This window comes from Marmota marmota, unplaced genomic scaffold (genome assembly GCF_001458135.2).
Source record: "Marmota marmota marmota unplaced genomic scaffold, marMar, whole genome shotgun sequence".
Taxonomy (NCBI): domain Eukaryota; kingdom Metazoa; phylum Chordata; class Mammalia; order Rodentia; family Sciuridae; genus Marmota; species Marmota marmota.
Window position 1 is genome coordinate 4,647,817 of NW_025999880.1, and position 12,507 is coordinate 4,660,323.

A 12,507-nucleotide genomic window follows, 5' to 3' on the forward strand; every position below is an offset into this window, starting at 1 on the left:
GTTTATATCTTTCATTACCTCCCATTTGGAATCTTCATATATGAGTAGACCCTCTCTTGGAAACTATGTGCTACACTGCAGCACTTACCAGCTAGCATTTTGTTCTGCCTTGGTGAGTAAGTAGCAGGCCTGTTGTTTGTGAAAACTGAATAGTTCCTATTGTGAATAGTGCCCAGAAATTTTGCCTTGTACAGATAAAATGGGAAGGTACAAGTCTGTTTGGCTATTTTATAGCAAGAAAACAGTTGCTTGCCATTGTATCCAGCAGAAAAACCACCAGAAAACAAATTCATTTATAAATAATACTTTGAGAAATACAGATATTTATAATACATAGTCTTTCAGAACCAACATAAGTAAAAATATAAGGTCTAATAGCAGATATACAATGATAAATGGTGACTTATGTTATTATCTGTTAGTATGCATCAAGGATATAGGTCCTATACCAACTCCCTGTAATAAGGCTTGTAATCTACCCACACAGAAATTCTTTTATTTGGCCCGTGACTGTAAAAAATAGTGGTCAGTATTAGTAATCATAATGTTGATAGATATTATTTATTGGTTATAGAGCAATTATTATATACCAGTTGCTTTATTTATATTAATCAATTTTCCTGCACATGGGAGTCCCACTGTTTCTTTAGTATGCTGCTTCTTTCACTCATCAGCTATTTCAAACTGTCATCTCTTACTTCCTATCAATACTCAACAGATGACTTCAGAGAATATATAAGCCCTCAGGTGGGAGTTAACTCAGCTTCCTGCCACCAAAACTCCAAACATAATTAACAGAAGTTGTTGTAGGTAAAGCAGTCAATACTGGACTGTACATATTCTTTCCACTCTCCTCCCTGTTTTAATAAAGGCAGTATCCCTCTTCCTATCCTTAGGTCAATCTCATCTTCTGTCCACTCAGGGTTTTCCTTCTGAGGTTAGCATTTCTCTTTTTAGTAGCTTCAACCTTTCTTCTTTATTAGCTTCTTTTCATAAGCATTAACACACTTAGATTTTCCTGTCTTTAAAAAAGTGTTGAGAGCCACAGCCGAAGGGGCCCCAGCAATGATTATGCCCAGCCAGACTGCGGCAAAAAAGTATTCCCTGGATCCCACCTTTCCTTCTACCTACTATACCATCCTTCTCCTCCCACAGCAATTCTTGAAACATTCTTGTCTACATCTGCTATCTTTAGTACCTCACCTCCCACTCTTCTCAACCCACTCAAATTCTACTCCTTCCATTCTCTAGCAGTCACTAAGGTTACTGGTGACTTCCATATTCCTAAATTCCTCAGTCACTTTGACCGCATTGTCAGTTTCTCTTTCAGTCTGTCCTCTTAGCTTCCTTGATGTTGCACACTGTTATTTCTTTTCTCTCTCTCTCTCTCTCTCTCTCTCTCTCTCTCTCTCTCTCGTGACTTCACCTCACCCTCCTTTACAGGCTCTGCCTTTGTCTTTTTTCACTGCAAGTTTTCCTCCTAAGCAACATGGTTTATTCCCATGATTTCAGTTAACACCTATGGACTAACAATTTCAGATTTGTATTTTAAGTGTACGACCAGACCTCTATTACAAGCTATCTTATCTCTTATATTTCAGGTATCTTACTGATATACCCAATATTGAACTAATGCTATAAAGACAATAAATAGGTTAAAAGTAATAGTAAATGCTGTAGGGGAGGCAACTTAACATCAGGTCAGGTGTTCAGGTGAAACTATTCTAAAGAAGGGATATTTGGACTTTGGTTGGAATCATGAGAAAGAGCCAGTCTTACAACTCTGAAGGTAAGTTGTTCCCAACAAGGGAGTTGACTGGAAGGAAGTGAGGATGGAAACTGAGCAAGGGGATTATAAAACTATGGCCAAACATGGGAATCCAGTGGAAGGTTCAAAGCCAGGGGACAGGAAGTAGGGTAAAAGCATTTTTAAAACTTTCTTTCGTACTCTAATTTTTTTCTCCAAAACAATCTTTTCATTTATTTTTATTTGTAAAATGATATTTTTATGTACAAAGATAATCGTTTCATTTCCTTGTCCAGAATTTTGCCCATTGCTTCTAGAAATATGAAACTTATCTCAATTCTTCAAATGTATGGCACATGTTATTCTTGACTAGAATATGCCTCTCCTCAACTAACTACTTCATTGTTTGGTTTTAGCTTTCACTTTACTTTTTTAAAGAGATTTTCTGAAGTCCCTGAAGCTTAGTCTAGATTAGGGACCTCTGAAATTCTTCCTTAGTAGCCTGCCTGCCTTTTCCCAACCCACACATAGACCATATTCCATAAGGCCAGGAATTATGTCTAAGTTGTTCACTGAGTTATTGCCACTTACATATATTAGGTGCTCAGCAAATATTTGTTAACTGGACAATTATTTTTAATCTTCACAACACCACTAAAAGTTATTATTCTAGGGGAGGCTTCTTAAGTTCCCATGACCTACCCAGGATCATACTGGAGCAAACAAATTTTGTATTCTTAAACCGTAGTCTTCCATGATTGGAGTTCAAAGTATGATTATGAAAGTTAAATAAGAGCTAAATTCAGACTAAAACTCTTTAAGCCCCATTCCTATCTCCTCATCTATTCTGTGGGCTTGATGCTGAGTTTTTTGTAACATACTGAGTCCTTCACTTTTCCTCAAGATGGGAAAGCAGACATGTAACAAGTTCCAGACACACAGTAGATAAAGATTGGCTTACTAGAAAAATAATAAGCAACCTTGCTTAAGCAAAGAAAAAATAAACATTGGCTAACTACTGAATTAAATCTCTAAAGCACCCTTGGAAAACTAGGATTATTAGGACATTTCAGATTTGTTTTTTACTCATACATGTTGGTGTTAAAAGTGGGTTATAGTGAGGTATCCCCAAGAAAGAGCTTAGAAATAAGATGGTCCTGTGGAAGTTAAGTAAGCAAACCCCACTCTCTAAATTAAGACTGTTAATTGTATAGTTGCTATTCTTGGATATGATTTGTTCCCCAAAATTTCATGTGCTGGAGGCTTGTTCCTTAATGTAATGGTATTGAGAGGTGGTGGAACCTAGGGAAGTGGTGGGACCTAGTAAAGTAGGCCCTTAAGGGCACCAACTTGTGTCCTGAAGTGGGATAGTTGTTGTGAGTCTAGATTGGTTACTGCTGGAGTAGGTTTTGATATATAAAGTGAATTTAGCTTTCTTGGCTAGCCTTCTTGCTTTCTCTCTTGTCATCTGACACTGATCCCCCTCACATGTGCTCCCACTACATGACACTATCTGCTCTCACCAGAAGCTGATGCCAGCACCATCCTCTTGGATTAACAGAACTGAAAACTAAATAAATCTGTTATCTTCATACAGTACCAAGACTTAGATACTTTGTTATAGCCACATTAAATATTTTTTTTTTTCTATATTTATTTTTTAGTTCTCGGCGGACACAACATCTTTGTTGGTATGTGGTGCTGAGGATCGAACCCGGGCCGCACGCATGCCAGGAGAGCGCGCTACCGCTTGAGCCACATCCCCAGCCCCACATTAAATATTAAATAAAGTAGGGCAATAGTGGAGTAGGAGTTTATAAATGAAAAGGACTTTATAAATGTTTGATGGAAGCAATACTGAAAAGCAAGAGTAGGGATTTATACTACTACATACTTAGGAATAGTGTAAAGTTCAATAATTAACAGTATGGCATCAACATAGAAATGAATATTTATATAATATAAAAAGAGTCCAAAGAAAGAACTAAAGTATAAAGTTTTGGGAATTTAGAATATTAAATAATGTATATCAAGTTAGATAATTTAACAAATGATAATGGGATATCTGACCAAACATTTGGAAAAACATAAAAGCTGAGTCCTTGTACCAAAAAAATATGTCTGATTAATAAAAATTTTTAATTAAAAATAAATACATAAACATTAAGAAATATGTGACAATTTTATTAATCTTAGAGTGGGTTCAAAGTGAAGAGATTTTAAAATTTTACTATATAAAAATGTAAAATTTTGGGCTGGGGTGGTGGGCTTAGTGGTAGAGTGCTCACCTAGTGAGCGCGAGGCACTGGGTTCAATCCTCAGCACCACATAAAAATAAAGGTATTGGGGGCTGGGGTTGTGGCTCAGTGGTGGAGCACTTGCCTAGTATGTGTGAGGCACTGGGTTCAAGTCTCAGCACCACATGTAAATAAATAAAGTCCATTGACAACTAAAAAAAAAATAAAGGTATTATGTCCACCTACAACTAAAAAATAGATTTTTTAAAAATGTAAGGGCTGGGGCTGTAGCTCAGTGGCAGAGAACTTGCCTAGCATGTGTGAGGCACTGGGTTCGATCCTCAGCACCACATAAAAATAACAAAATAAGGCATTCTGTCCATCTACAACTACAAAATTAATTAACTAATTAAAAATATAAAATAATGGCTGAATGAGGATAAAGTCAACAAATGATAGAGTTGCAATATATTGTATGACTAAAAGGTTTATATTCCTAATATCCAAAGAGATCTAATAACTTCTAAGAAAAAGACAAACACCTTAATGGAAAAACATGCAAAGAGCAATTCAGAAAAGAAGCATAACAAAGGGCATGGGGTTGTGGCTCAGTGGTAGAGCACTTTCCTAGCATGTGTGAGGCACTGGGTTAGAATCTCAGCACTGCATTATAAATAAACAAGTAAAATGGTGGCCATCAACAACTAATAAAAATATTTTTTTAAAAAGAAGCATAACAAGTAACCAGTTAGCGTATTAAAAGATGTCTAGTTTCACTGATAATCAAAAATGTAAATTAAAATAAGATAACTAAAGAGGAAAAATATCGGTAAGATCTAAGTTTGGTGGGAGAGGGGGGAATCAAGCATCTGTGTTGGGGATATGAATTGGTGCCACTTATCTACAGAGAGATTTTTGAGTGTATTTTAAATGTAAATGTTTTTTGATCCAGAAATACCATTTAGACCAGCACTTCACAAATTTTATCTTATAGATGAATCACCTGGAAATCTTGTTAAAATATGGATTTTGTTGCATGTCTGTAATTCTAGCCACTCAGGAGGCTCAGGCAGGAGGATCGCAGGTTTGAACTCATTCTGTGAAGACAATAAATAGGTTAAAACCACAGAATAGATGAAGAGATAGGGATGGGGTTCAATGAGTTTTAAGCCTGGGCAACCTAAGCAAGACCCTGTCTCAAAAAAATGAAAAGGGCTGAGAATGTAGCTCAGTATATAGTGAGCTATAGTGCCATGGTTTCTATCATTGGCATAAATTAAGTAAGTAAGTAAATAAATAAATAAATGTATATTCTGGAATTGAGGTCTGAGGTGATGTCCAAGCTTTTGCTTGTCTATCACTCTCCCAGGTGGCACTTGGGCTGCTGGTTCATGCACCACCTGAATAGAATTCAGAGGTCTTTATCTTAAAACAATGGTCTTTAACCATAATTGTACATAGAATCATCTGAGGCATTTTTAACAAATATTGATGCTCAGGCTTACCACCATCTGATTTATTTCAGTAGAGGTAGAAAAGGGGCCTTTATTTATTTTTTTGTTAAAGAGAAAGAGAGAGGGAATTTTAATATTTATTGTTTAGTTTTCGGCGGACACAACATCTCTGTATGTGGTGCTGAGGATCCAACCTGGGCCGCACGCACGCCAGGCGAGCGCGCTACCGCTTGAGCCATATCCCCAGCCCAAAAAGGGGCCTTTAAAAGCTCTTCAGGAGGACTGAGGTTATTGCTCAGTGGTAGAGTACTTGCCTTGTATGTGTGAGACACTGGGTTTAATTCTCAGAACCATATAAAAATAAATAAATAAATAAATAAAGGTCCACTCAACTAAAAAAAAGGTATACAAAAAACTCTTCAGGAGAGGCCAGGATAAAGATTTTTGGAACCAGAGATTAAACTCAGGGGGACTTAACTACTGAGCCACATCCCCAGTTATTTTTTATTTTATTTAGAGACAGGGTCTCACTGAGTTGCTTAGGGCCTTGATAAATTACTGAGGCTAGCTCTGAACTCAAGATCCTCAGCCTCCTGAGCCATTGGGATTACAGGCATGTGCCACCACATCTCGCTCTAGGATAAAGAACTATTGTCCTAAGGAGAAAAAGATATAATTACATAAAAGGATGTTTATTTCAGTGTTGTTTATAATTTTGAAAAACTGGAAACAAGCCAAATGCCCAGCAATAAAAGGTTGGTTTAAAAAAATAATAGAGGGGCTGAAGTTGTAGCTCAGTGGTAGAGCACTTGCCTAGCATGCACGAGGCCCTGGGTTCAATCCTCAGCACTACATAAAAATAAGTAAATAAAATAAGGGTATTGTGTCCAACTACAACTAAAAAAAATATTTAAAAAATAAGAGAATGAATTTATCAACAACTTTATGGAATAATGCTACTAGTACTATGCTAGTAGGTATAATAGGGCCCTATAAATTTATAAATAAATATCTACATATGGAAGTGTATAGAAAGATATATGGAAAGATGCTTATTAAAATAGTAAACTGGGGCTGGGGTTATAGCTAAGTTGTAATGCACTTGCCTAGCATGTGTGAGGCACTGGGTTCAATTCTCAGTACCACATATAAATAAATTAACAAAATAAAGGTCCATCAACATCTAAAAAATATAAAAAAGATAGTAAAGTGGGCTGGGCACAGTGGCACATACCTGTAATCCCACCAGCTCGGGAGGTTGAGGCAGGAGGATCACAAATTCAAAGCCAGCCTAAGCAACTTAGCAAGAGCCTGTCTTCAAATAAAATATTAAAAGGGCTGGGGATGTTGCTCAGTGGTTAAGCACACCTGGGTTTAATCCCAGGTACAAAAAAAAAAAAATAGTAAAGTGGTTCTTTGGGTGATTTCATTTTTTTGCAATTCCTTCTACAAAAAAGTTTGAATTTAGGGGAGAAAAAAGGTTTAGAATTCTTAAAACTAAAATCAATGTCATAATTAGTAATGAACAATTTTATAACTCATTAGAAGAAAAATGTTTAACAGAAGAGAATGGTCATTATAGAGCACAGAAAATGAGGCAGACCACTAATTACCTTGATAACCCTTTGGAGTAAATAACAGAAATGTTGGATATGATAGGGTCTATGTCCAAAAGACAGGTAAGGGACCTATAAAAGGGAGAGAAAGACAACAGACTTTTATCCAGAATAGTCCTCCACATTGGAAAGTCACTGTTCTAATCAAGAGGAACCAAAGTCCAGCTGATTGGATTGCTGACAGGAGAGGATCATGAGAAAGGACCCAAACGTTTATTGTGTGTCACCCACATACCAGGAAGTGGTTTCCAGATGAAGAAACTAAGACTCAGGTAAGTCAGGTAACTTGTCCAAGGTATTAGTCATTTATAATTGAAACTGATACTAAATCCAGATCCCTTCTACTAAGGACCAATAATATGAGACTTGAGTGACCTAGATTTTTAACCCAGAGTCAACTGAAACACCCGTGAAACCTGGAAATTGCTGGAGCTTTATCTTTGTGTGTGTATTGGGGGGAGATATACTGGGGATCAAACCCAGGAATACTATACCACTGAGCTAAATTCCCAGCCCTTGTCATTTTTAAATTTTGAGACAAGGGTCTCACTAAGTTGCATAGGCTGATCTTGTGATCCTCATCTCAGCCTCCCGGGTCACTGGATTACAGGCATGTGCTGCCACATGTGACTTGGAGGTCTACATTTTGACTTTAACATACAGTGTGGTTTCAAATAAAATTGGGCAACTTTGTACAATACAACATACCTTATTAAATCTGGGACTAACCCAGCATGATTGATTTGAGTAGCCTTGGTTTCATAACTCTTCAGGCTGATTTCTCTGGATGAGTTCTGAAAATTCTTGGAACCTAGAGAGAGTAAGGAAACCTTCTCTATATACAAAGAAATCCAGATTTTTTTAAGAACCTGGCCAAAGGTTTGGTACTGTCAAGTCCAAAGATAAATTCAGTTTTCTTTCAGGTACTGTTTGGGTTTCTCTAAAGAATTATGTACAACAGGATGTTTAATAGGAAGCTTCTTCCTTTATGACATCATCAGACAGAAAGGTAGCTAAGGGGACTATTTGAGACACACAGAACAACAGCCACTTTTGTGGGAGTCCAAGAACAGCAGCTTTTTAAAAACGAGGGTAAATATTCAGGCTTCATTAGGATCCTGAAGACAAGCCAGCGATAAAATATGGCATCTACCCAGAAGGGCACAGTCTTTCAGGTGGTCAAGACAAATAAAACTGGGTCCAAGGTAGCAGTTTCAGCACATAAAGGGGCTGAGGTTACTACTTCCACCCCTCATCGGGGACATGGGTACCTTCTTTCCTCAAGCCACCGAAGTGCTGCTGTCTCTTTGAATCCTTCTCCCCAGCAAAAATTAGAAGCTGCACTTCCCACTACTCCCCATTCAGCATCAGACTACTCTCGATTTGTGTCCCCACATTCAGGGCATGTCCACTCTACAGCACAATTCCATCGGGGAACTGAGACCCGAATAAGAACAGAGGCACACCGCCATCACTCTCCTCATCGAAAGAACCAGCAAGTTCAGACACCGGCTTCCCATTCTACAAGTGTACATCGGCACCTTAGTCCAGTCAGAGAGGAAGCAATGCGAAGAAGTGGTGAAAGCAAGCCAGGGCGTGAAGTTGGCCATCGTATCTCACCCCCCGATGCCAAGTCCACCCGTCGCTTAAGTTTTATGGACCAGAAGGATAGCTTGCAATTACATAACTTGCAAGAAGACCCACCTTCCAAGGTCCAGAATCCTCAAGGGGTCAGAGTTCCTCGTAGGATTTCAGCCTATCCAAAGGATGAAGCAATACAAACAGAGACCACTCGAAAGATTTTTAGTGTTGGTGAGGTCAGACCTCCAAAGCGTCCCTCTAGCCCAGAGCATGGCCACAGCCGTGTGGTAGACCATCGGACAGTCCATAGAAGGCTCGCTAGCCCAGAGCCAGAAGTGGATCATCACAGCTCAACTCCTTCAGAACCCAAGGCCTTTCAAAGGAATATGAAAATGGCATCATCCCTCAAACTCTCTGTCCTTAAAGATTTAGATGGTGGACACCGAGCAGCACATTCAGCTCCTGAGACTCTCTACAAGCATCCTGCCTACACCGAGACCAAGCATTCTCCAAAGGTCATAATGTCATCAGAGGTGGAGTCCAACATGGGGTCCCCAATCCGAGACAGCGAGGTTGGCCGTGAGGTCAGCCGCAAGGCCACCATCTCTCCACAAAGACAGTCAACTCAGCGTGTGACATCTCGAGCAGGGTCTGAGGGCCCCCACAAATCTCTCGTCTTTGTCACTCCAGAGCCCGTCCATAAGCAGCAAATGCAAAGGCCCCCAGAAACTATCTACGTGTCCCCAGGACCTGCACTCAGGTATCCAGAACCCTCCCGAAAGCCCTCCATCCATGCAGAAGTGGAACTGACCCCTCGGCCCTTACCCCCTCGGTCCTTACCTAGGTATGGGCCTGACTCCTCATGGTGGGCCTTACTGAATCCTGAAGTTGAAATACCCCAAAGCCGGCCGACAACACCTGATTTTGAGCCTAAGTCTCCTCCTCCCCTAGACCCTTTAGTGTCCCTTTTTGAAATGGACTCAAGCCCTTTCTGTGAGGACCTGATGTTCCAGAGAGAGAAGGCAAGTCCACCATCACCACCATCACCAAAGGAGTCTCCAGGTCGGGTACCATTGAGGGAAGTGCCTCAGGCCCCCAAGCACACCATCAAACAACCCATTCAAAGGTTTAATGCTTTCTTCCTGGGTATGTGAAGAAGCATACTGCCCAAGTGCAGCCCCAATTTAGTGAGATGGGACATTGGGGTGGGCAGGAAAGGCCCCCCTCTTCATTTCGGGCCTCAGGGCTGCCCTCCGGCCAGTGTCAAATCTAGTTCCATCTTTGAGCCCAATGCTCCATGACTTTTCTGCCAGCTTCTCTGAGCTCCAAGTTAATGACCTCGATGATGATGCTTGGGCCTGGCGTCAGGCATTGACTCTTCCAGGCAATGCTGCTTAACTTTTCAATGGAAGGTAGTAGAGAGTGGTTTGCAGGATCGGAAGCTGATTCCTGAGAGTGGAGATGAAGAACTGAGCTGGGGTGAGGGCTGGTAAGGGCTGTTGAAAAGAATAAGGGCCTCAGGTAAATTTTCTGGCATCAACGTGGAGTAGGTAGGGCACAGATGACTTGAGACTTGGGCTTACAGGAGGGGGAAGACATTAATGGTGGTGAAGAGGGAGGGTGGAAGGAAGGGAGAGGGAAAGGGGAATATGATATTTGGGCCTAAGTGGGAGGACCTCTTGGAGAGAGTGGAGGGCTGAGGGCACCTTTGGGTGGAGACATAAGGAGCTAGAAAGGTAGATGATGTAATGGGGGGGAGGGGTGTCATCCCACAGACAGAAGAAAGCAATAATCAGTCTGTTATTTTCAGATGTCTCTGAGGAAATGCAGAATCGAATCATCTGGTGGCTAAGAGGTCTGTGCTTTTCCTTCCTTTGGGTTCATTGTGAGAAACGTTGAGGGGCAGAGGGTGGCCTTTTTACTCTATTATAGAGCTTGGTCTTTTAGTAGAGTCCCTGCTGGGGTTTTGACCTAAAGGAGCAGAGGAACAACTTGTCTTTCCTATAAATTCACCACTAGCGCCATCCCTTTGGGAATTGGAAATTTTTTCATCTTCAAGATTCTCCTCTTAATGAGAAGTCACTGCAGGAATGAAGAATGATTTAAGCCTCATAGCCTTTTGGCTTACCTGGTCCTACTTATCATGTCCTTTAAAAAAAAAAAAAAACACCAAAGCAAACTCCCTGCTTCATAGTCTTCTTCAGAGCTGCCTCCAGACTAATTCATGTGTCTCTCTGGCTCCTCGACCCTCCTCAATCCCCAATACTATGACCTGGGGATATAATAGCTGTTGCCCAGAAAGGGTCTCCATGTATGTATGGACCTTCTCCTTGTGGTCATCAGTGGGTTTTGTGGCCAAGGCTAGAAGCCATAAGTGTCCTCAGGACCTCAGGATTCTCCTTTCAGTTTTTATTCTTGGTCTCTCTGGTCACAGTGGATGGTGGGGATGAGCCCTCAGAGAGTAAATCTCAGCATCGGGGACTACTTGCTTGTGAGCATTGTGTGGCCCAACATAAGTTCCAGTCCCATGAACACTATAGACGCCAGGGATCTGGATGAAGAAGTTATTGGGGAGGAGAGCCCTGGGAATCCAGTCCACTCCCAACCAGGATGAGCCCTCTGAATGATAAATTGCAAAGAATAGAGAAGGGCAGCTCTGTCTTTCAGAGGGAGCAAAACTCGATAAAACAGGAAGGTAACAAAGTATGGATTCTGGGATTGTTTTATTGGGTTTGAGCCCCAGGTCTACTATTTCCTGACTATGACCTTGGGTAAGTTATTTTACCTCTCCAATCTTCAGTTTCCCACAGGTTATGTGGAAATAATGGCTTTCTCTAGGTTATTGTGTTCACTACTTAGCATGGAACTTGTCCACAGTGAGCACTCAGTAAATGCTAGCTATTGTTATTTGGGCCACTTGGAATAGGTGGGGATTTGGATCAGGTTATGCCTATTCTCACTGGACATCTTTAGTAAAATTCTCTTTTTCCCCTTCTGTTGGTACTGTCTGATTCCACTTGCTGCCCCCTGGGAATGCCTGGCTTCTACTTCTTTGTTATGACAGATGAAGAGGTAAGAATGCCACTGGGAAGTTATTTCCAGCCATCCAGTGCCCCACCCCGTTGTTCAAGTCCTCCTCTAGTCCTCTGAAGGAAGTGGGTGTGGAGGGATATAGAGCTGCTTGGTATGGTTGGGTAGTTTGTCCATTGCACAAGTGTGCTTGTGTTCCACTTGCCAAGCTGTGCACCTGTGGCACTGCTTCTCCCCAGAGGGAGATCTGCACAAGTGCTATATGAGCTAGTTGCAGCCCTGGAGAGAAAGAACAGAGACGTTTTAGCAGATGATGAATCTTGCCAAGTGCTCTGTGGGAAGACAGGGCAGCTATGCGTTGGATTAGTCCCCACCTAACTCCCTCCTCTCCTGCCAGGGGCACTCCAGAAAGGGGTCACTTTTCTGGGTTACACACTATTTGGGTCCTTAATTTGGAAAGGCATAAGGTGGATTCTGCTTTTGGCAGTCCTCTGTCCTAAATTTGGCAGCGTCCTGATTTTTCAGTGTATTTATTGTTCCCATAGAACTTTGGCTCTTCTTGGCCCATGTTTGATAAGATGGTCAAAGCTCTTCCTGTTTTCATTCTTTCTCTTGTCATATTCCTCTCTTATCCAACACCTAGCAATGACCTCTAGTAGATTCCATCCATGGGCTGGCTGGCCCAGGCCAAACAGTTGACTACAGACAGAAAACAAATGAGTCGGGGACAACTTGAGCTTAGATAACCAAGCAGCTGAAGGGGAGGTATCCAGGAATGCAGCTTCCACCTCCTCTGCCATTATCCAGCCCCCAGCCCTGGGCTCAGCTGTAGGTGGGAGCAG

The 12,507-nt window shown here is 41.2% G+C and overlaps 1 protein-coding gene across 1 annotated transcript; it reads left to right on the forward strand.

Annotated features, from left to right (window-relative positions):
* The first annotated feature begins 8,196 nt into the window (after positions 1 to 8,196).
* Septin4 (septin 4) lies at positions 8,197 to 11,523 on the forward strand. Its single transcript, XM_015495412.2, has 2 exons — positions 8,197 to 9,781; positions 10,446 to 11,523. The coding sequence occupies exons 1-2, from the start codon at positions 8,197 to 8,199 to the stop codon at positions 10,532 to 10,534; spliced, it is 1,674 nt and encodes a 557-aa protein (XP_015350898.1). The 3' UTR covers positions 10,535 to 11,523.
* The last annotated feature ends 984 nt before the right edge of the window (positions 11,524 to 12,507 follow it).

Excerpts from the sequence above, each read along its gene's own strand:
- Septin4 (XM_015495412.2), top strand. The coding sequence starts at position 8,197 with ATGGCATCTACCCAGAAGGGCACAGTCTTTCAGGTGGTCAAGACAAAT. Across the intron at positions 9,782-10,445 it reads GTTTAATGCTTTCTTCCTGG|ATGTCTCTGAGGAAATGCAG; the intron begins GTATGTGAAGAA and ends TGTTATTTTCAG.